Below are 22,619 nucleotides of genomic sequence, written 5' to 3' on the forward strand. Positions count from 1 at the left end.
TTGATGTTTTTTCCCCCATGGAAAGACATTACTGTGAGCACGTAACACCGGAAATACCATGTCAACAAATCCATACTGAAGTTCGCAAATTATTCATGTAATTACACTGTCTGGCTATAAAAAGTGTTCTTTGTATATCTGGACTTTTGTTTGTAACTTATTTCATTAATTATATTCAAAATTCCTTCTAATATTGTTTTAATTAATTTCACCGTTATTAACAGCAACCACGGTCAGACTACCGCTATTGACGCCTTGAAACGAACTTAAGTTGACAGAGAATGGATACATATATCATAAATGCCATACTTTGAATCGTTAAAAGTCATATTTGTTTTTGTTGGACGATTCTATGTCAACACGTAATTCTTGCGATCACGTGCACGGGAGCCTTGACGGTGACTGGTCAGACTGGTTCCAAGTAAAAAAATAATACCCGGCAATAGCGATCAGCTGCTTCGCTTAGGGTTATTATTATTTTAAATATGTTTAGTAAAAGCTGCATCTAAATTAACCAGATATTGGAATATATTATTCCTGATAAAAAAATAGTTTCAGATACAACTTTTGCCGATCCTTGCATTTAAAATCCTGTAAAGTTATTGGGGGAGGGGCGCTTAATGGGTCGAATACGGTATTTATTCGTAATGGTGTGGAGATATAGTCCAGTTGATACTCAAAGCTGACAATTTACGTGAGGCAGAACAAATCACCACACAACGAAGTAGGAATTGCAGCGCAGTGTTGATGCCTATGTATTGTGTATCAGTAGTGTTCAATACATTATTTGGATATGATCGATATTTCCAGGGATGCTGACAACTTACCGACTCCATTTGCCAATTCGTATCATTTTGTGGAATAAGTCATGAAAACAGGAAACCGTTTATGCCACAACGTGGCACATTACATGAGCGTTTCCAGGAATGGTTTAGTTAGGAAATGGCAGAAGTAGAGTCAGAGGTATGGGAAATGGTAAGATTTAAATCCAATCTCATTGAAATCAGATCTTAAACAAAGTTTAGCGGTAGCGAAAACTAAGATCTGATTTTAATGAGATTGGATTTAAATACTTTACTATGACTTTCCTCTAAGAAGCCAGCAAGAAGTGCTTGCAGGATTCAAATAGCTGCGGTCAGAGGGATGTATGAATTGCCACTGAATGCTGTACTGGAAATGTCAACATCCGTTGTAACACATTGGTACAGCGTAAACACCGAGTCATAACCGTTATTTTATACTAAAATGAGGACTGGAAAACCCAACAGTACGTACCATTTGTTTGTTGATTTTAATTCTGTTTACAGCAGTGCCTGGTTACTTATCCTGCTAGAGTGATGCGTGCGGCTCTCTGATGAGGTAACACACCCAGTCCCTGACACAGTGTCACCATTTATAATACACTGAGTAACGATTCTGTTATGCATATTTAGTTGATGGCACATAGCTCATCTGTAAACCACCAAGATGGAGTAATAGATCAGAATTTCATTAATTTGGTATGGCTATGGAAATTGTTAAGTTAATTGCCCCTGTCGATTGTAACAATATTTTATATCGGTTTTGCTGACAATAATTACTTGTACCCAATTGATCATTAGTAAGTGAGTGAGTATGGTTTTACGCCGCTTTTAGCAATATTCCAGCAGTATCACGGCGGGGACACCAGAAATTGGCATCACACATTGTGACGAGCGAACGCTTTAACCACTAGGCTACCCGACCGCCCCTCATTGATCATTAGAGCACAACAAAAGACTCTGCCACTGGGAATTTGTCATTTGGGCCACGTGTTTAAAGTATTATCCCGATTGTGTACTTCAACCATACACGTTGTACAGCAGTTCCACATGCATGTACACCAACTGTTACAAATGCCCAGGCTGTGGTTCAGGAAAACAAACAAACACACTAACACTAACACACTCATTCACACACATACACACACACACTCGCACGCACGCACGCACGCACGCACGCACACACACACACACGCCTATATTGCTGGAATATTGCTAAACGTGGCAACAACTCATCAGTATTTCCTCGTATTTAATCTTTATTTGCTACTTTGTTACAGATGTCTCCCCTTAATCCAATGTGTTTGCTTCGCCGCAAGTGTCCCTGGGTCAGACACTGTCAAGTTTTCATCTAACCTTGAACTTCGCAGCCGCGGTAATGTAATAAAACACTCTCAAGGTCAATGCTACTAGTAGTCCTCGTTGGTTGGATGAATGAAAAGAAGCGTCATCTTGATAAATACGGAAATCTATATATAAGCAAAGGATTTGACGTATTGAGTGTTCAGGTTCCTCCAAGCAAGGTGATCCAGCCCAAGAAGGCTCAGGTCGTCATGCAGGAGGTGATCAATATTCTGGACGACAGTAGCAGACGCCATAAGCCACTCATGATCCACGGTTTCTCTGTTGGGGGATATCTCTATGGCGAGATGCTGGTCACTCTGAGGGACCAGGCGGCTAGGTACACAAGTATTCGAGATCGACTTCTGGGTCAGATTTTTGACAGCCCTGTTGACTTTGCAGGTGTTCCACGAGGATTCCTTGTAGCACGGAAGTGGACCAGTAAGGGAATCCCAGTCCACCTACAATGCTGGGAGAACTAGCCTAATGTAAGCCATTTCCGCCGACACCCTGTGTAGAATCAGACATGGCGTCCTTGGAGAAAGTGGAATCTCTGCTCTGGGGAGGAAAACGTTGTTCGGGCAGAAAAGAAAGGATAGTTGAATGTATTGACATATTTTCTTTATTGATTTGTGTCGCTTTTCAAACTGCAATCATATTATCATAGCATCCTGACAAGAGTGATCTCCCTTTCATTACAAGTTTTCCACTGGATATTGTCCATTTTTTAGGAATATTTTAAATACCTTGTCTGGTCATACTTGTTAGATCTCACGAAATTCATATTTGCCTGTGTAACTTTCTCCTCCTCTTAAAAAGACAGATTGGGGAAGCTGAACTTTGGCATGTATGTTTCTTCTGATGATGTGTTCATATTTATGCAGACTATCAATGTTACCAGTTCTAGTGTCTGTTTTTATCTGCTGACTACATATCCAGGTGAGCTACATGTCATTGACCCCATTTATCATTATTAAGTGAATTCAATATAAAAATTGCTATTATCCTTTTAAAATACTGTTTCCGTGGTTTCCTCTGATCCCAAGGAAGGTATCCATTATGTATACTGGTATGTCTTTTGTCCGAAGTCTTCTTATATGAACATGGCAATGATCAAATGAATATTTCTTTTGATGTCTCGTCTTGAAGTTGCTTGTTAATTTGTTATAAATGACTCATATCAGATAGGTGAATTCATTGAAGTGTAGTGGTATATGTATTTAATAACAGGAGACCTTTAGATATTGAAATGAAACTGGAATGTGTAAATCACAAAACATGCACATCAGGACCAAATTCATTTTTAGCTCACCTAGATTTGCAGTTTGGTAAGTTAAAGCGTAGGTTGTATGCCCTTCATCTGTCCACTCTTATGTATACATTTACATTTTGAACACCTGAAATTATAATACATACATAGTTGAAACTCGAAACTCGTAAGTTATGGTGTCTCCAAATATTCTTAAAGAATCCAGATCCAGTTACCGCCAATGTGGCCATGTTCAAAATATTACTTGTGCCCATTACGTAAACTTCTCCATGTTGCAGAATGAAAGTGTATTTCCAGTGAGATTATGGTATGCAGAATAACAATACAATTTTTGTGGGGTTTTAATTTTTGACGCTGCTGTGCACTCCTGACCTTCACAGTTTTGTTACATTTTCAGCATCTTTGAACATGGGAGCCATTGGTAAATGTCATGTTTTAAGTTGATGAAATTGTTATATACATAAATTGTTGTATGTCCAATAGCACCATGTATTTTGTTGTGTATTGTGACATTTGGCCCAAATCTTGTTTGATAGGCATTACTTAGAAGTTGGCGGATGACAAGATAGACACAATTTTTATGGATAACAACTTCTTTCATACTGTAAAAAGCGACGTTTCGGTATAAGGATCTATACCGAAACGTCGCTTTTTACAGTATTAAAGAAGTTGTTATCCATAAAAATTGTGTCAATCTTGGCCCAAATCGACCTTTGAGTCTCAATTCTATATCAACCTGTGATTTTTTGTACATGCAAAACTCCCCTCACTTATTTTGAATCTTCTGTTGATCTTTCTCGTCTATCTGACTATCTCCCCGTCTAGTGCATAGAGCACCAAAGTTCGATCACAGTCGCATCCTCCCAGAAGACGTTAAAAGATGGTACTCATTGTTACCATGCCTGGCACTCAGCATTAAGGTGATAACAAGGGCTGGCTGCAAGTATACTGTTTCTGAGTAGGGTATCCATATTTAACTGTGGCATGGTATCTCAGTTGGCTAGCACTAGTAAACGGTCGCTATATAAGTGCAATAATCTTAAAAGCTAACTTAATAGCATTTCACCCCTGATATGATTTCTTTAGGCCAGAAAACAAGTCAGGTGAGCTACAGTCATGTGGTCATTTGATTTAGCAGATTTTGGTTTACAGAGTTATGCCCCTTTACTGAAATGAGAACTTTTTTACAATATCATTGTACCTTTTGTTATCGGGATAACAGCAACACTTTTAAGTCACTCCCTGATATGCCAAAGTAAAAAATTGTTCGCAATGATCTGTTTCAATTGGTTGAAATAAGGTGCGCTAGCGTGCAACACAAAGCCTATGCTGTTTGACAACCTACGATCAATGTGGACCGGTGAGATGATGCAATAGAGATTGTCGATAAGCAAATTACATCATTTTCCACTGATTTCAACATTTTATTTTTCAAACATCTTAAAGGGCAAGTTCACACGGAAATGAACCTTTTTTTTCTTGTACTTTTTCCACATTAAAAGTGTTAACATAGAAGTGTCATAGACAAAAATATAAAAACATCATATTTAATTAACATATTTTTTGCACTAAAACGATTTATATTTTTCACATTTACCAAGTGTTCTATTTCCATAACAAAAACACCATGGCTTATGTCCCTTGCAATATGACGTCATTGGTGCCAATTGATAAACATTATGACGTCATCATGCTTTGTTAGAGCCGCTTCACGTGGTGTAGGTACAGTTTTTTGATTCTAGCATCTCAGATTCCAGCCAGAATTGTGTTATGGCTGAGTCACCACTGCGCCGGAGTGTGTCGTAGACCATGTTGTTTTACCGCAAACTGGTCCTTGATATCTTTTGCGTTGAGAATGAAAGGGACCCAGTTGAATTGGCACCAATTACGTCATAATCTAGGGGGGATAACTCAGGCCTATTTCGCTCGTAAAACGAAGGCCTCATAACGGCATATCACTTTCACACTATTGTGAGCTTCCTACTTTCACTGTGAAAAAAAATGAGTGTATATTTTCAAACACAGATATTAACTAATTCTAAAATTGCGTTTTGTTTAGAAAAAGAAAGAAAGTGATTTTTGCGTGTACACTTCCCCTTTAATAGTTTAGATTTAATAATCACAAAACAACAGTTCGCAGAACATGTTCAAGAAGACGTATTTAAAATCAAAAGCTATTTTCTCCTGTGGAGTGCTTGTAACATATTGTAAGGGCTAGTTGTCACTTAGCCTACAGTTATAAAAGTGGGGCACGGATGTCTCAGTCGTCCAACCCACAAAAATTCGCACTGCAAAGTTTCGTCCCAAAGGCTTGCTTTTGTTTGTTTGTTGTTTAACGCCGCACTCAGCTGTATGACGGAGGTCTGTAAATAATCGAATCGAATCTGGACTAGACAATCCGGTGACGGCATGAGCATCGATCTACGCAAATGGGATACGATGACATGCATCAAACAAGTAAAAGCAAATCAGTGCATGTCTGTGTGGGGTATCCATGTTAATCTGTAGCACGGTAATTCAGTCGCAAGCACCAGAAAACCGACAAATATGTAGTGAGAAAACGAGCTTCCACACATACTAGTGAAATATACAGAATCTCGCCCGAGTGTCTTTTGATATCAAATATATCAACACGAGTTGATAAAAGTGGAAGAATTCCGAGGCTTGCCGAGGATTTTTGCCACTTTTATCAACGTGTGTTGATATATTTGTTATCAAAAGACACGAGGGTGAGATTTTATTTATCATCCAACATCATTCTTTCAACTTTTTCAATTTGTAGACAGTAATTAGCAGTGTCTTCAGTGTAAAAAGAAAACAGCTTCAATACCAGAGCCATTAGTGATGTCATTTGATTGTGACGTCATGGTAAACAGTGACGTCACAATGGTCTGCAAAGCATTGTGATGTAATTTCATTGCAGCGATATCTACAGTGTAGATATCGCTTGATCTCATCCAAGCGATATCTCCTGTGGGAGCCAGTTTTGGATGATAAATTCTTGTAAACGACTTTAAACTCTATTTCACCTCACCTCACATGCACAATCTGCGCACACGAATGACACAAAAACTTAGTATGAGAGTCAGTTTTGTTTGCTTTTTGTTTAAGGCCGCACTCACCAAGAAATGACGGCGGTCTGAAAATAATTGAGTCTGGACCAGAAAATCCAGTGTTTGATATTATGAGAATCAATCTAAGCAAGTAGGATAGTTTGACATGCATCAACCACGTCACCGAACCTGACCACCTGATTCTGTTAGTCGGTTGCTGAAGACAAATTCTAATCAGGATCTTCTCGGGATGAGCGAGTCAGTAGTATATACTGAACCGCAAAAGAAAGACAAATTCCGCCCCACACCATGATGCTCAGACCACCCCACGAGTCTTTCTCAACAACACAAGCATCTGAATAACGTTCCCCACGGCGTCGCCAGACGTCTCCTCCCTCTCTCTCTCTCTCTCTCTCTCTCTCTCTCTCTCTCTCTCTCTCTCTCTCTCTCTCTCTCTCTCTCTCTCTTCCACGCTGGTGGCGTCAATGCTGGTGCTGTGTTGCCAACTGAAGACAGTCCCGGTGATGACGTGGTGTCAGAATGGGTCCTCGGTGTGGCCTGTGCCAGAGGGGGTGTCTGCTTGTCATTCGTCGACGCACGGTGTCCGCGCTAATGTGTCGTTGGTGTGTCCCCATGGTCTGTCGAGCAGTTTCCGCAGCAGTAACAAAGCGATCTTGTAGATTCTGTCGCACAATCTGACGTCGGGTGGTGACCCTTGGTCTTCCACTACGTGGTCGGTCATCTGTAGCGTTGGTTGTCTGTTACCGTTGCTGGAGCCGGTATATGGTCCTTAAGTGGACATGAAATGCATTGGCTACTTGCCGGGCGGTTTTTCCAGCTTGCAATCGTCCAATGGCTTGACGATTCTTGTCAGTCTTGGCATGTGGTAGCAATTCAAAATTATTACGAATGTTATCCGATCTGGGTGGATTTTTATAGGGCGAGATATGGGGGAACGCATGTCCATTTCAATTTGCACGGTACTAACGTGCATCGGGTTACCATGGCCGTTGCCGTGATGCGTTTGGGCGGTCGGTTTTATTGTCATCTGCTTTGTAATTTTGACAAGGTAATGTCAAATTTTAGAAACTTTGCAAAAAATTACCCAGATATTAAAATGACAACTTTTCATGCAATGTTACATGGGGTGACGTTTCTTTTGCGGTTCAGTATATATAATAGTGAGTGGTTTGTGTTGGTGGAGTTGCGGAGACTGACATCAAATCTCCCCCAGAGATCCACTGGTAGCCGTCTTCATAGAGTGAGTTGCGAAATGGTACAGTCTCTTTTGAAGAAAAACATATTGGATTGCCTCCATTTAAAGTAACCAAAGACAAAGTTGAGTGGGTTAGATCGCGGACTTTGTGTGCTTGCGATTAAGTGCCTCACTAGGAGCGTGAGGGTTCGAATCCCGGATGGCGACCCCTAATTAGCATCTGTGCTGTCAAATAAATCACACCAGCTACATGTGCTCATCATCATACTACAATATACCAGAAGCTGTTATCCATAGAGTTGTACGTCTTTATCATTTACTCGCCAACTTCTAAAATACCAATCAAAACGTTAGTGTTATACTACTGAGTTATTTTAACTTTGCGAAAGTAAGTCAAAATTCGTCCAGCTACGGTCATCTATTATGCGTATCTTCCGCAAATACCAAGCTTGTCTGAAACTCTGGCATGCGGTTGTGTTAGTGTAATCGGTGTGATGCGAGTATCTTAACTATGAAATGACTCCGAATGTAAAAACATAAAATATTTTATTTACAAAAAAAAAAAACAAACAAAAATTTCACAAAATTGAAGGACGAAGTTTGGGTTTTAAACTGTGTGGTGTTGACGAATCAAAGAAGGCTGGTAATCGAGACAAAAACAACAACAATAGGTTTCCAGTTTTCAGTTCAGTTTCAAGTGTGATCATACAATGAGCTTGCGCATATTTCTTCTTTCACATGTAGATGTATGACAATGTTGATCACTTCCGTTTTGACATGTATGCAACTGCGGCTGTCAAGAGTGAAATAAAGATGGCGGATGATGTCATTTTCTCTGAAGCGGAAGTAGGACATGGGTTAGCATACCCTTGTGTGCCTTTGCATGCATCGTCCATGCTTTGCAATTTAGCCTCTGAATACGATATAAACTGTCGATAAGTTCCGGGAACAATCTTTAAAAATCTCAGACCAACGAGGGAGAGTTGGTTTGCACGAATGAAATCTCCGGCCCGATAATCGCACCTGTGGCAAAGAAAAGAATAGTTCAATTTGAGTATGAAAGATAAATAACAATAGTGGCGATGAGTGGACTTTAGGATATTGTGAGTGTACTTAAGTTAGGGCAGTCGTGGCTATCAAAAACAAAGAGAATATTTGTTGAATTTATTAATTAACGTCATGTCGCACCAGCAAGGAGCCATGCCAACGGGTTGTGGTGATACCCAATTAATCAAGTTACAGAGATCAGTGCAATTTATTCGATACCTACGACCAACAGTGAGTTGTTTGGGACCTATTCTACGTCAGGTACCCACGGGATATATATGGATGTATGAACGGACGAAAGATGAATTCTGACCGCAACGAGCCACCCATTGTTAACAAATATCATACAAAACCCACCTATTCGAAACAAATTCGTGACAACCGTCTCGACTATATGATTTAGCCGAGGAAACGTTTACAGATGTCGTCTGCTCGAACAAGGCAAACAGGTAGAGCTGAGTCAACGTTGACGTCATGGGCAGAAGCCAGTCATACACCTCGTCACCGGAAGTGATGTTAGTGCCCCGGATGTTGACGATCATCCAATGAACATACGAGTTCTGTTTGGTCTTGTTGAGTTCAGGGGTAGGGTCATACATTATCAGCGTGTACTGTTTGTCTGAAACAAGACAATTACATGCGTAAAAAGTTGTAAAACTACATGCTTAGGCACATCTTGAATGGACGGATTAAATTAAATGTCCATCTCGAAGATGATTTATACTTTGGTATCTTTTAACTTATCAAAACTAAATATCATGTTTTGGTTAACGCCGCTTTGAACAGGTATGGCATTATGTCAGCTTGATGTGGGACGAAATCCCCAGGTGATACTTGGCGTTTACCACTCTGTTGACACCCACGAGCATCGGTATGGTGCTGACAAACCAAGTCATAATCAGGGCGACTCGATCTCACGATCATTGGATTCTTGAGCGACTAAGGGACGCAACTCTACACAGCGGGTGGTTGAGATATATACACTTGATAGTCGAGGATGACCAAGAAAAGGTCAAAACGCTGCTTCCCAAGCCAACACACTCAGCATGTGAAGCTTCATCAAGATGACGAACGGGTAATCCGGAAGATTTACCCTATACTACAGCACATGTTTAGCTACATAGGTTACTCAGTACACCGACTAGTTTTATAATATATAATTTAGTACATTTTTTTTGTAGAGAGTCAATATTCATGCCATATCACCGCGGTTGTACCAATATAGGACATCGAACTTCCGCTTGTCGAGCAGACGCTTTAATCACAATATTGATAACGTTTGTGATTATTGGTTCATATCTCATATTCAAGTGTGTACTTTCTGCTCGGGGGTTCTATTTCACCGGTCATTACCTTTGAGTGTGTTGGCAGGTGCTTGGAGGATCTCCGTGGGAACTAGCTTGATATTCGGGGTGTTTCGAGTCACCACAGTTTTGAGTGTGCCAGAGTTTCTATAATCCAAAGTCACGTTGACCGGGCTGGAAACGAGAAAGGGAGATGACAACGTTTCAGAGGTTGTTTAATACATTCAAACAGTGAATGCATATGCTATGAATATTATTTAAAAAAAAAACTTTTCATAGTGAAGATCATTATCATATACGGTGTCAACATTACCTTGACCTTGCATCCACTGCAGTACCTTATAACGGGGATATGAGAAACCAGGGGTAGACATTCTGTTCATTCCAACTACTAGGAAGCAGCTCTTTTCGGACTAGCGGTGACGTAAACAAATACTAGATTTAGAGTCTAGATTTCCTCTAGTCTCGGACTAACGGACTAGTGGCCGTGTCTATCCGTGTGTGTAGCATGGCACTAGATAATGTTATGGTGTATTATAATATTAAAGGAACCTACCCATTTTTTTCTTCGGTGCAGCAAGCTTCATACGTTATGGAGGAAGCGGTGAATGTGACGTCAACCGATATACTAAGGTCGAAAGGGGGGATAAGTGACGGCAAGCCTCCTCGCTGCCCAATGTAGTCGTCCAGCCCTTCAAATAGAGGAAATGGAGTCTGTATGGGAGCTATAATAGGTCAGTTAGTTCAATACATTACATTTTGTTGATGTTACAACGGTAAAACATGGACTATGCCCCACGATAGATGCTATTTTTCAGAATAGGAGGTGAGGTGAGGTGAAATTGGGTTTAACGTCGTGTTCACGATCATTGCATCTACGTAAAAGGCTACGTGTGCGTGTTTGTGCGGGGGCGGCAGGGGTTGCGTGTGCGTGCGTGCGTGCGCGCGTGCGTGCGTGTGTGTATGTGTATGTGCGTGTGCGACAACAGATATCATCCTTTAACGCCTTTTGGTATGACGTGGCCGGGGATCGAACAACCGACCTTCAGCTCTACGGGCAGACGCCCAATAGGTCTAGAACTCCTGAACACGGGACACACAATGGTCAAGTAACTCACATTGCCCGTAGTAGTGGGGACATCTGTTGTGGAACTTCATTCCACGGACAAGCACAGCGGCATATTCGTCATTGGTTACCTTGACGACGTTGAAGCCGTATGAACCTGTACAGAACATATAAACAACAACATATTAAAGTCGGATGAGTGAAATGAAAGAGTGAGTGAGTGACTGAGTGTGGTTTAACGCCGCTTTACGAAATGAGAGTGAGCTTAATGTGGGACGAAAGGTCTCAGACGTTTACCACTTTGGTGGAATGTACGGGTACAGGTACAGTGTTCAAAGACCTAGAAACATAATCGGGTCGAACCGGGATTCGAACCAATAATCATGGGTGTCTGTTGTGTCTGGGTGGCTTTTAACAGTATTCCAGTTAAATCAAGGCGTGTCAGCTTAATGTGGGAGGAAAGCCCGAAGTGATGCAGGTCTCAGACGTTTACCACTTCGGTGAAACCCACGAGCACGGGTATGGTGCTGACAAACCTAGAAACATAATCGGGGCAAACCGGGATTCGAAACCACAATCATAGGTTTCTGGCGTGCCCAAGGGACGCAACTCGGGACAGCGAGTCGCGGCGCCTTGGACGACTGGGCCACCAATGCCCCGAGTACATAAAGAATCTCACCCGACTTTCGTTTGATATCAAATATTACTTCCACCAGATTCATTTTGTAAACAGTTATAACCAGTGCCTTATAGCTAGCCAACTTGGTTGGAAGATAGATCAGGGGTCCAATTGAAGTCATTTGAATTCACAATTGACTTCAAAACAATTTGATTCAATTTCATTGAGAGCCAGGTTAAGATTATACAGTTTGTGTTACATCACTGCAGATTCAGAACAGGCCCCCAACCGTCTAAATTGTTGAGTGCGGCGTTAAACAACAAACAAACAAAATATTACTCAAAATGCGATGATGATAGATGGATGGTCAGGCTCGGTGGCTGATGGGGCGGTCTAGTGGTTGAAGCGTTCGCTCGTCACGCCGAAGACCCGGGTTCGATTCCCGACATGGGTACAATGTGCGAAGCCCATTTCTGGTGTCCCCCGCCGTGATATTGCTTGAATATTGCTAAAAGCGGCAAAACCAAACTCACTCACTCACTCGGTGACTGATTGTGTGTCATCGACAACATTGAACCAAGTTCATTGCTTGTATTTCAGTCCCTGATTTACTACAGGCCACCATGATACAGCTGTACTATAACTGACCTTGGCAAACAACAAACAGCCTCACGTCTATCGCGACAGTATGTAAACAATCTATTTTGGCCAGGCAACCACAGGCTGATTCAAAGCATAGCATCTACTGACCGAAGGTCAAGCACATGCGCCTGCTTCTGTTCTCACCTGAGAGGTTGAATCGGGTCACCAACATGTCCAGGTACATGCTCCCCTTATTAGCTGCTGTGTGGTTGTTGTAGAACGCCCTGACGTCAGTGGCGTTTAGAGACGTCGGTTGTTCCAAGACGATCCATACGTAGGGGTTTACACGATCCACGGGGCTCGCGGGGCCAAAATAAGACTTGATTGTCTGGGGAGAAAAATAAGACTTGGTTGTCTGGGGAGTAAAATAAGACTTGATTGGGGAGAAAAATAAGACAATTGTCTCGTGAGAAAAACAAGATTTGATTGTCTGGGGAGTAAAACGTACAAGACTTGATTGTCTGGGGAGAAAAATAAGACTTGATTGTCTGGGGGGTAAAATAGATTATTATTATTGACGTGAATCTGATTTTCAAGAAATTAGAGTGAGTACATGTGTAATTACTTATGACGTCAGACGCAATTCCTTGTTTTGACGTGTACCACATGTTCTCGTGTTTTGTTGAGGTGAACCATTGACTTGCCCTTGAATGTGTTTGTGACGGGCGCCACCGATAGAGTGGGACACGCCCACCTTATCGCAAATACCTGGTACACTGTTACAAGTGTGTTTAGAATGTAAACACAGACAAGACATGTTTAGATCTAAATATCATAAGGAATGTGTTTAAATCTTAAACATTTGGTATGCTCTATCTAAACGCATTTAGTTCTAAACACATGACATGAGCTATCGTCTCACAGCCTAAACACCACCTAAACACAACATCCCCATAATCTTAGAAACGGAGCCACAAGTAAGTCTAGCTGAGTTAACGCACTTAAATGCACCGGGAATTATTAAACTCTAACAGGCAATGCTTATGCATGTGTACCCATACGACGTCGTATAAATCATATTGGCAAACAAACAATATTTCAGCTACACCTCAAGCTCGGGTTTCTGAAGACCAATTCTAACCCGGATCTTCGCGGGATGTGAAACGGTTGTTTGTTTGTTGTTTAACGCCGCGACCGCCTCCGTAGTCTAGTGGTAGAGCGTACGCCCGGAGAGCGGAAGGTGCGGGGTCGACCCCCTGCCGCGTCATACCAAAAGATGTTGAAAGATTGTACTTGTTGTTACCCTGTCTGGTGCTTGGCAAAAAGGGGGTAAAACAACGAATGGTCGGCTCGGAGTCAGTATATTGTGTCTGAGTGGGGTAGGTTTCTGAGTGGGCAAGCATTAAATCGGTATCGGTCCGGATTAGTTCAAACAGCCACACACACACAAGGGTGCATGCACGTCGCTATATAAGTGCAATAGTCTTGGACGCGACGTTAACCCCATTTCACCTCACCTGTTTAAGGCCACACTCAGCAATATATTCTAGCTGTATGACGGCGGTGATTTGACACGTCAGTGGGTGGGGGTATAACGTTTGCTGGGATTGCTGGTATGCAAGCCACCGAGAGACCAAGCATCATATTCGGGGTGCATCTCGGATCCTGGTACGGCTAAGGGACTGAACTATATGCACAACAAATTGAGGCGCCTTAGACTTGGCTACCATCCCACTCGGGTCCACTCGGCATTTTCCGCTACCGACATTAATCCAAAAGTTTGGACCCGTAAAGATCCGGGGTAGAATAGGTCTTCAGCAACCCATGCTTTCCGTAAAAGGCGACTATGCTTGTCGTAAGAGGCGACTAACGGGATAGGGTGGTCACGCTGGCCTAATTGGTTGCATGTCATCGATCCCAATTGCGTGGATCGATGCTCATGATATCAATCACGGTATTGTCTGGTCCAGACTCGATTATTTACAGACCGCCGTCATATAGCTGGAATATTGCTGAGTGCGACGTAAACCAACCAACCAATGGTTTGAGACCACCAAAGTGTGGCACATCCGTGACCCAAATGGTCACATGATCACCCATCCGGGTACTAAATCCATGCCCTATTTTAGACCCATGACGTCATCCATGGGTGTTTCTGATCATGGTGTAACATACCTCCCCTCCCTGAAGTCGTCCACCAGCGACGTTGACGTACAACGCATGCGTGAAGAAAATACCGGCGTCATACAGCACAACAGTGTAAAGGGCGTTCTCATCTGCCACCCATGTCACTTCCGGCTGCTCACGCAGATCGAATGGGGCGTAGACGTGGTCGTCGAGAGGGTCGATGGAGAAAGTGCGTTGAGTCGTCATTGGTATCGTCACCTTTCTTCCACAGCCTTCGTATGTACCTGCAGAAAAGAATATACACACGATTAATTTAACGATTAATTGTCGTATGCTATCATTACCTTGGACACACCTTTTTACTTGTTAGATAATGTCAGTTACCATTACTGGGCACCGGTGGCCTGGTTGTCTAAGGCGTGATCCAATTGACTGTGCAGAGTAGCATCCCTTAACTGTGCCAGGATTCGCTGGTAGTAGATTCTGATACTAGATTCGCCCGATTATTATCCTTAGTTTGGAAGCACCATACACACCGTCCTTGGTTTCCCAATAGAGCTACACGTCTACGAACAGCGTCACTTGCTAAAACATTTACTAAAGTACTGTTTAAAGTGACGTTAGTTCCATGTACATCATCATATATAAGGGGACGGTGCACTGTGAGTTACGTCCCTTAGGCGTGCCAGAAACCTATGATCGTCAGTTCGAATCCCGGTTCGCCCGATTTCACAGCTTTCTATACCGTGGGTTTTACCAAAGTGATAAAGGTCTGAGACGTGGATCACTCCGGGCTTTCCTCCCACCTTAAGCTGACACAATGTGATATAACTGGAATACTGTTCAAAGCGGAGTTAAACCCAGCTCACTCACTCACTTATCATATATAACGTTTTAATTTATCTCTGAGAGTGATGCTATACTCACATCACACCAGCCTCTCTGTGAGCGTGTCTAGACGAGACAACCCAATGGTCGATATCAGGACCAACGTCCACACAGCCGTGACACGTATTCCAAACTGGTTTCTAGTGTAACTAGATACAGCTAGCATATTCTTTCTGGGATTAAGAATAACATTTTCTTGTGCTATGAGAAAGACCGTCGTTGACGATGCTTACCTGGCGATGTGGAGTACGTGACGTTGACGACGAATGAGAAACCGCTGGTGTCGGTGGCGGCGTCCCCCATCAGTCGAGTAAGGAGGGACGTACGGGAGCGTTTAGCGTTCATACACAGCAGGGTGTCTTGCAAATTAGCGGGACAGGCCGTCGCATACGCAGACCCAAACCAGTAGGCTGAAGCGTTGGTGTAGAGGGACGTTACGGCCGCCACACATGCCGCGTCATGGTCGACACTGCAGACTGTCTGGGAGCTAATGCCTGAAGGAGCATATTAGAATGGATTAGCAAATTTGTTTTTTATAGCCATTATAAATTTCCATCATCATCAACATCGGCATTATCAACATCATATCTATCAACACCACCAACAACAACAAAGCATTCGAAGCGTTCTCGGAGACCTCCATTATTGCTATCATTTCACTTCATAGTAACTTATATTCACATCACTAGCAAACGTACTACGTCAAACATTCACTGCGTGTGCGTACATTCACAGTATTGGGACATAGATGCATTATCATTATGCATTCACATTATCTTTATACATTCACATTTTCATAGTGCATTCACATTATCATACATCCATGTTATCGTCATGCATTGACTTTATCAACATTCATTCACACCAGCATTATACATTCACATTATCGCCTTTACAATATCATTATACATTCACATTATCGCCTTTACAATATCATTATACATTCACATTATCGCCTTTACAATATCATTATACATTCACATTATCGCCTTTACAATATCATTATACATTCACATTATCGCCTTTACAATATCATTATACATTCACATTATCGCCTTTACAATATCATTATACATTCACATTATCGCCTTTACAATATCATTATACATTCACATTATCGCCTTTACAATATCATTATACATTCACATTATCGCCTTTACAATATCATTATACATTCACATTATCGCCTTTACAATATCATTATACATTCACATTATCGCCTTTACAATATCATTATACATTCACATTATCGCCTTTACAATATCATTATACATTCACATTATCATACTCACATTACCCCCACACATTGACTTCAAAAGCATTCATTCACTGCAGTTATACATTTACGTTAACACAATACACATACACAATTATAATACATTCACAGTATCCCAAAGCATTCACACTATCGTCATATACAATACTGTGACTTTATTTATTCTAAATGAAGTTCTAGAAAATTCTCAAAACGATAACTTTGACCCAGGTATAAACCCCCAAAATAATGTTTCAATGAAAGTCAGTTTCATTAATTTCTTGTTGTTGTGGATCAGCCCAAAACTGTTTTTCTCCCTATTTCCGAGAAAGTAACGCTGCATGTCAAGCGGCAGAAAACAATATTCTGTCTCAAACAAAAACTCTATATCTTTGCATGCGGAACTCCTACTGTCCCAACACGCGGTGTCACATACATCTTTCTTACGTTTGTTTAGCGGTAGTAGAACAGGACACTTTCGTGAGGGGCTGTGATAGTATGTAATATTAATGTTTATTTAACATCCTCTTTTGTACAAGGGGCACGTGTGGCCCAGTGGTCTAAGGCGCCGCGATTTGCTGTGCAGAGTTGCGTCCTTTGGACACGCCAGAAACCTATGATTGTGAGTTCGAATCCCGGTTCACCCCGATTATGTTTTTAAGTTTGTCAGCACCATACCCGTGCTCGTGGGTTTCACAGAAGTGGTAAACGTCTAAGACCTGCATCACTTCCGGCTTTCCTCCCACATTAAGCTGACACGCCGTGATATAACTGGACTAATGTTAAAAGCGGCGTTAAACCCAACTCACTTTTGTACAAACGACACAACACGCTTCTTGAAGCACACAGTGTAAATCACAGAGAGAGTTGTCTCCCTTACATTGCAAACGACGCAACCGGATCAAAACTGGGGTGACCCAGTAGTAAATGGCCACGCCCCTGACTTATATCCTTGTGCGATTCTTGTAATTACTCCGTGACCTGTGACAGCCTTTCCGGATTTTCCGGTTATCTCGCAGGTATGGACATGCATATATTGCTGCAGTGATGAGATACAGTAAGGCACATGGCCTACCGTCAGCCGGATCTTGGCTATCCGGTGACAAAGCGTCGCTACCTGTTACCCTCAGTATCCGCCTTACTACAGCCGCCAGCAACAAACTAACCAATGAACACGATTGTCGTCTTCTTGGTAGAGCTGGGACGAGTCCAAATTTACTACCCGGGTATCCGCCCCCTCTCTTAGCCTACCCTACCCGGATACCCACTCTAGGTATCAGGAGATGTCTCATAATGTCCGATTGGGATATTTTTTTAGCATAGCCCTGGCAAAACGTATTTAGATACATGTATGAAACAGTCTGGTCATGCATACACTGAAGTTGACTTAAGTTATATGTTTATTCAACCATATGAAAAGTCAGAAGGAATGGGTGCATAGTCAGAAAGAAAAGCGAACATTAGTGACTTGTAGTGTAACCATAGAGTTCCAGATAATTTCAGTCATGAGACAATGTATCACGTGACTCACCACGGGTCCGGGTAGTGCTGTGGGTACCCGGGTCCTACTCAGTACCCACCCGACCCGGGTACCCGAGTTGCCCGTCCCAGCCCTACTTCTTGGGGTAATAGGGTGTTTCTGTTCTGGTGTAACGTATAGACTAATGTATTCCTAATGTTAGTGGTACTGCCTAATAACGATATCAGGTACGGAAAACCGCGTTTAAATTCTTTTGGAGTGTATACTCGAAGGTAAATGTGATCATGTTCTTTATTATCATATTGAGATTTGAAAGAAACATGCACATACATTTCATAAATCCACACGAACGCCTCTCTTTTCCCTTGAGGATTTAGTGTGTGTGGTGATAATTGGGGTGAAAAGTGGACGTCGTTTTTTATCATGTTTATTTCTTTTAAATAAAACGTTCAGAACAAAATATAATTTTCAAAGTTAAATTCTGCCTAACATTTAAATTAACGGATGAGCACCGGAAACTATACCTGTCAGCTGACTGTATCATGTTTGATTTTCAAATGAAAATATCTTAAGTCAGCGATATTATATTTTTTTAAAATGAACTGTCTTGACGCTCAGTCAGCACTCAAAGAATACCACAGTGTTTTATTTTATTTATTTTTATTTAAAACCTTAAAAATTAACACACAAAAATCGCATTAGAAACAAGTGCTGATGGGTACATTATAGACATCTTATCTTTCGGCATAAATTTACATTTCAAACATGTTAGGGGTCATGTGGATGCAAATTCATTTCTTACCCCAGTCTACATTGAACCAATATATGTTTACACAAAATCAGGCAGCCACAGGTAACATTTTACAAAGTGTTGCAGGAATGGACGATGGTAAAATAGACACGATCAAATGTAAGTCGGTTGTAACGAATGTGGACAACGAGCATCATGAAACGAACTGATTGTGCGTGTTCATTCGTCATAAGCGAATGGATTGGTTGTACATCATAGCATGTTTACATGTTTAAGTGAAGGAGAATGATTTATGTTTTGTGATTAAAATGTTTTAGATGTTATACAAAGCATTCAAACAAATATCTGACAAAAACAAATGGAACCGAGATGTATACACTAATAATGAGAATACAGAAACAGAATACAGGAATAATTAGAAAAGAAAGTTTTTAAAAATTATAGAAACATTCAAAACTCACGAAAAATATGGAATATATTACATTTATAAAACATAATGGAATCTGAAGAATGGACTTACCGTGAAATACAACAATTTGAAGAACAACAATAACCAGCAGAGGAGCCATGGTAAAACTTGAAACCTGTGTACCTTTAGCTCTACACTAAGAGTGCTGAAGGCGGGGAATAACGCCTTATATACCCGGGAAGATTCTTTGTTAGGATAATTCACGGAAACCCGGATCTGTCAGACACATTGCGTAACGGCTTATATTGCAGAAGTTTATTTTGAACTACAGGATATGAATCAATGTGAAAGACATTGCAAAACGACGACATTGACTTTACAAACGATTTTCAGTGGTCATCCCAGGCTGATTTTGCCAGTCATCGCGACCCAGCATATTCTTCAAGGTATCACTGATCCTTGTCATTAAAAAAAACAGTTTAACAAAGAAGTATCTGCATATAGAGTCCATTTGAAAAACAACCTGTTCTCGATTTCCCAATGTATTATATTTCCATGGTGAATCTTCAATGTAATATCAATCTTATCTACAGCACCGTCCCGTGAAGATTCCTGGTTAGAATCGATCTTCAGCAACTCTTGCTTGTCGTAAGAGGCGAATAATGGGATCGGGTGGTCAGGCTCACTGTCTTCGTTGAATCTCACATCGTATCCCAATCACGTGGATCGATGCGCATGATGTCAATCACTGGCTTGTCTGGTCCAGACTAGATTAATTACAGACCTCCTTCATATAGCTAGCATACTGCGGAGTGCGGCGTTAAAAAACAAACAAGCAACAAATATATACAGCATCGTATCAATTCGCAGATGAAATCACCAGTTCCATTTCTCTTCTCACTAACGGGCGGTCGGGTAGCCTAGTGGTTAAAGCGTTCGCTCGTCACGCCGAAGACCCGGGTTCGATTCCCGACATGGGTACAATGTGTGAAGCCCATTTCTGGTGTCCCCCGCCGTGATATTGCTTGAATATTGCTAAAAGCGGCAAAACCAAACTCACTCACTCACTCGGTGACTGATTGTGTGTCATCGACAACATTGAACCAAGTTCATTGCTTGTATTTCAGTCCCTGATTTGCCTGGCCAAGACTCCATTACTACAGGCCACCATGATACAGCTGTACTATAACTGACCTTGGCAAACAACAAACAGCCTCACGTCTATCGCGACAGTATGTAAACAATCTATTTTGGCCAGGCAACCACAGGCTGATACAAAGCATAGCAACTCTACTACTGACCGAAGGTCAAGCACATGCGCCTGCTTCTGTTCTCACCTGAGAGGTTGAATCGGGTCACCAACATGTCCAGGTACATGCTCCCCTTATTAACTGCTGTGTGGTTGTTGTAGAACGCCGTGACGTCAGTGGCGTTTAGAGACAATGTTTAGGTACAATGTGTGAAGCCCATTTCTGGTGTCCCCCGCCGTGATATTGCTGGAATATTCCTAAAAGCGGCGTAAAACCAAACTCACTCACTCACTTATCGCTAACATAGCACAGAATTTCTCTTCCACGCGACCGGCAAAACGATAAATAATATATAGGGCATGTGTATGTTGTTTAACGCCGCACTTGTAATTCCATCTATATGACAGTGGTCTGTAAATGATCGATTCTGGAATACACAATCAAGTGACTGATATGAGTACGCCTCTAACGACCAGCATGGGTTGCTAGCTGTCGGACCAGTTCTAATCCGGGAACTCAACCGGGCACCGGGTGCCACCTGCGACTAGCTGGATTGAATTCTGGATTCTGTTTATTCTTAGGAACAACTACCATCGGTGGTACATGGGCATAAATTACAATATTTCTATTGTAAGATTATGGTTAGACGTTCTCAATTTTAGGATAGGTAAATAAATATTTTTGGAAAGATGAAGAAATTTTCAAAGTTAGGTTTGGTTCGAAGGTATTTGTAATACAGTGCTTGAGGACGAAAACATACGACAGCCCTTTTTTTTTTAGAAATTGAGATTTGTTCGACATCTGATGATAGCCAGATTGTTGAGCATGAAGAAGGTTCTGAACATATAGCAAATCCTAATTGATCAAGTTAATTCTGTATAAAAGGTAGCTATGGGTATGGGGTATGGCCAAGTTGTGGTGAAACTGTGACGCCACTACATTACAAACAAATAAACAAATATCTATCGATATATCTTTCTTGATTATCCAGTGTATTATATTTCCATTCCATCCTAGTGCGAAATCGGCTCATCTGGAAGCGCTCGTTAAATCTCCAACATCATCATCAGCAGCAGCAGCATCCATTCCATTCTATATGTAATAATATATACCCTTTAGCGCTACATTTCCTAATATCCTTACCTAACATCGACTCTAGGATATCTACTCGCAGGAACCATATTCTCTGGATCAGTTTAGTAAGTTTTTCATAGGATGTATGACCCCTGAAGATCCGGGGTTGCATAGGTCTACAGCAACCCATGCTTGCCGTAAAAGGCGACTATGCTTGTCGTAAAAGGCGACTAACGGGATCGGGTGGTCAGCCTCACTGACTTGGTTGATTGATGTCATCGATCCCAATTGCGTGGATCGATGCTCATGATATCAATCACTGGATTGATGGTCCAGACTCGATTATTTTCAGACCGCCGTCATATAGCTGCATGGAATATTGCTGAGTGCGGCGTTAAACAACATACAAACAAACGAAATCATAGGATATATCTAAGTTAAGCCAACACAATACACAATTGGTCAAATATACAACTTCAATAAGGGACTGGGCTGATATTACTCGGGGTGGGGTGGGGTGGGGTGGGGTTTTGGTGGGTGGTTGGGTGTGTGGTGTATTCAAAATCTATAACATTTTTTTAATTTTTACACAATACAAGCCGTTAGGTGTTATGTCAGGGGAGGACAATTATTTGTGATATTAAATACGATGTATAATGTCCGCGTGCACGTGATCCGGCGATGTCATTTCCCAATGCTTTTTAACACATACTTAACACTCTTCTATGATAAATGAATCTAAACTGTTAACGTATTGGAGGAGTAAAATGGTGAAGTAATTTGCCAATAGACGATAGGTTGGTATTGTCTTGGAGCGTTTGACAGGTTTGGTTCTAGGTTGTCAAACGGGATTGGCTTGGCGTTGCATACTGGCGCACCTTACATTCAACCCATTCAAAAAGATTTTAGCAACAAATTTTAAAATTTTCATTGAGCATTGTATATCAGGAGTGACTTGAAAGTGTTGCTGTTATCCCGATGAAAGATACAATGTGCAAGTGCAGATGCTAGTCAAGGGGCATAACTCTGTAAACCATAATCCCATTGACCAAATGGACACATGACTGTAGCTCACCTGGTTTGTTTT

General features: G+C 41.6%; 2 protein-coding genes and 1 pseudogene across 4 annotated transcripts in view; 2 read left to right on the forward strand and 1 right to left on the reverse strand.

Moving 5' to 3' along the window:
* LOC139462416 (egg-lysin-like) overlaps positions 1 to 2,211 on the forward strand; it is a 51,366-nt gene extending 49,155 nt beyond the window's left edge. For 2 of the 3 annotated variants that reach the window (XM_071244117.1, XM_071244114.1), the window contains 2 exons: positions 1,308 to 1,359; positions 2,081 to 2,211. In XM_071244117.1, the coding sequence (XP_071100218.1) occupies positions 1,308 to 1,333 (26 nt within the window). In that variant the 3' untranslated portion in view covers positions 1,334 to 1,359; positions 2,081 to 2,211. The remainder of the gene's footprint in view (positions 1 to 1,307; positions 1,360 to 2,080) is intronic. The other variant, XM_071244115.1, reaches the window with a different exon arrangement.
* On the forward strand, positions 1,468 to 2,659 carry LOC139461615 (transmembrane protein 53-like; annotated as a pseudogene).
* A 5,550-nt stretch (positions 2,660 to 8,209) lies between these two features.
* Positions 8,210 to 19,398, reverse strand: LOC139461989 (uncharacterized protein C56G2.4-like). Its single transcript, XM_071243481.1, has 9 exons — positions 19,320 to 19,398; positions 15,547 to 15,807; positions 14,474 to 14,709; positions 12,503 to 12,686; positions 11,150 to 11,254; positions 10,588 to 10,723; positions 10,081 to 10,205; positions 9,085 to 9,346; positions 8,210 to 8,703 (listed from the first exon to the last, which is right to left on the reverse strand). The coding sequence occupies exons 1-9, from the start codon at positions 19,366 to 19,368 to the stop codon at positions 8,442 to 8,444; spliced, it is 1,620 nt and encodes a 539-aa protein (XP_071099582.1). The 5' UTR covers positions 19,369 to 19,398; the 3' UTR covers positions 8,210 to 8,441.
* Positions 19,399 to 22,619: the final 3,221 nt, after the last annotated feature.

Source organism: Haliotis cracherodii, unplaced genomic scaffold (genome assembly GCF_022045235.1).
Source record: "Haliotis cracherodii isolate W230 unplaced genomic scaffold, xgHalCrac1.p SCAF_15, whole genome shotgun sequence".
In the NCBI taxonomy this organism is placed as follows: domain Eukaryota; kingdom Metazoa; phylum Mollusca; class Gastropoda; order Lepetellida; family Haliotidae; genus Haliotis; species Haliotis cracherodii.

What these genes read in the sequence shown, in the direction of transcription:
- LOC139461989 (XM_071243481.1), bottom strand. Translation starts at nt 19,368, where the DNA reads ATGGCTCCTCTGCTGGTTATTGTTGTTCTTCAAATTGTTGTATTTCAC. An exon ending in GACCCGATTCAACCTCTCAG is followed by an intron (nt 11,255 to 12,502) that starts GTGAGAACAGAA and finishes TGTTCTGTACAG; the next exon opens with GTTCATACGGCTTCAACGTC. An exon ending in ACCTGCCAACACACTCAAAG is followed by an intron (nt 9,347 to 10,080) that starts GTAATGACCGGT and finishes GTCTTGTTTCAG; the next exon opens with ACAAACAGTACACGCTGATA.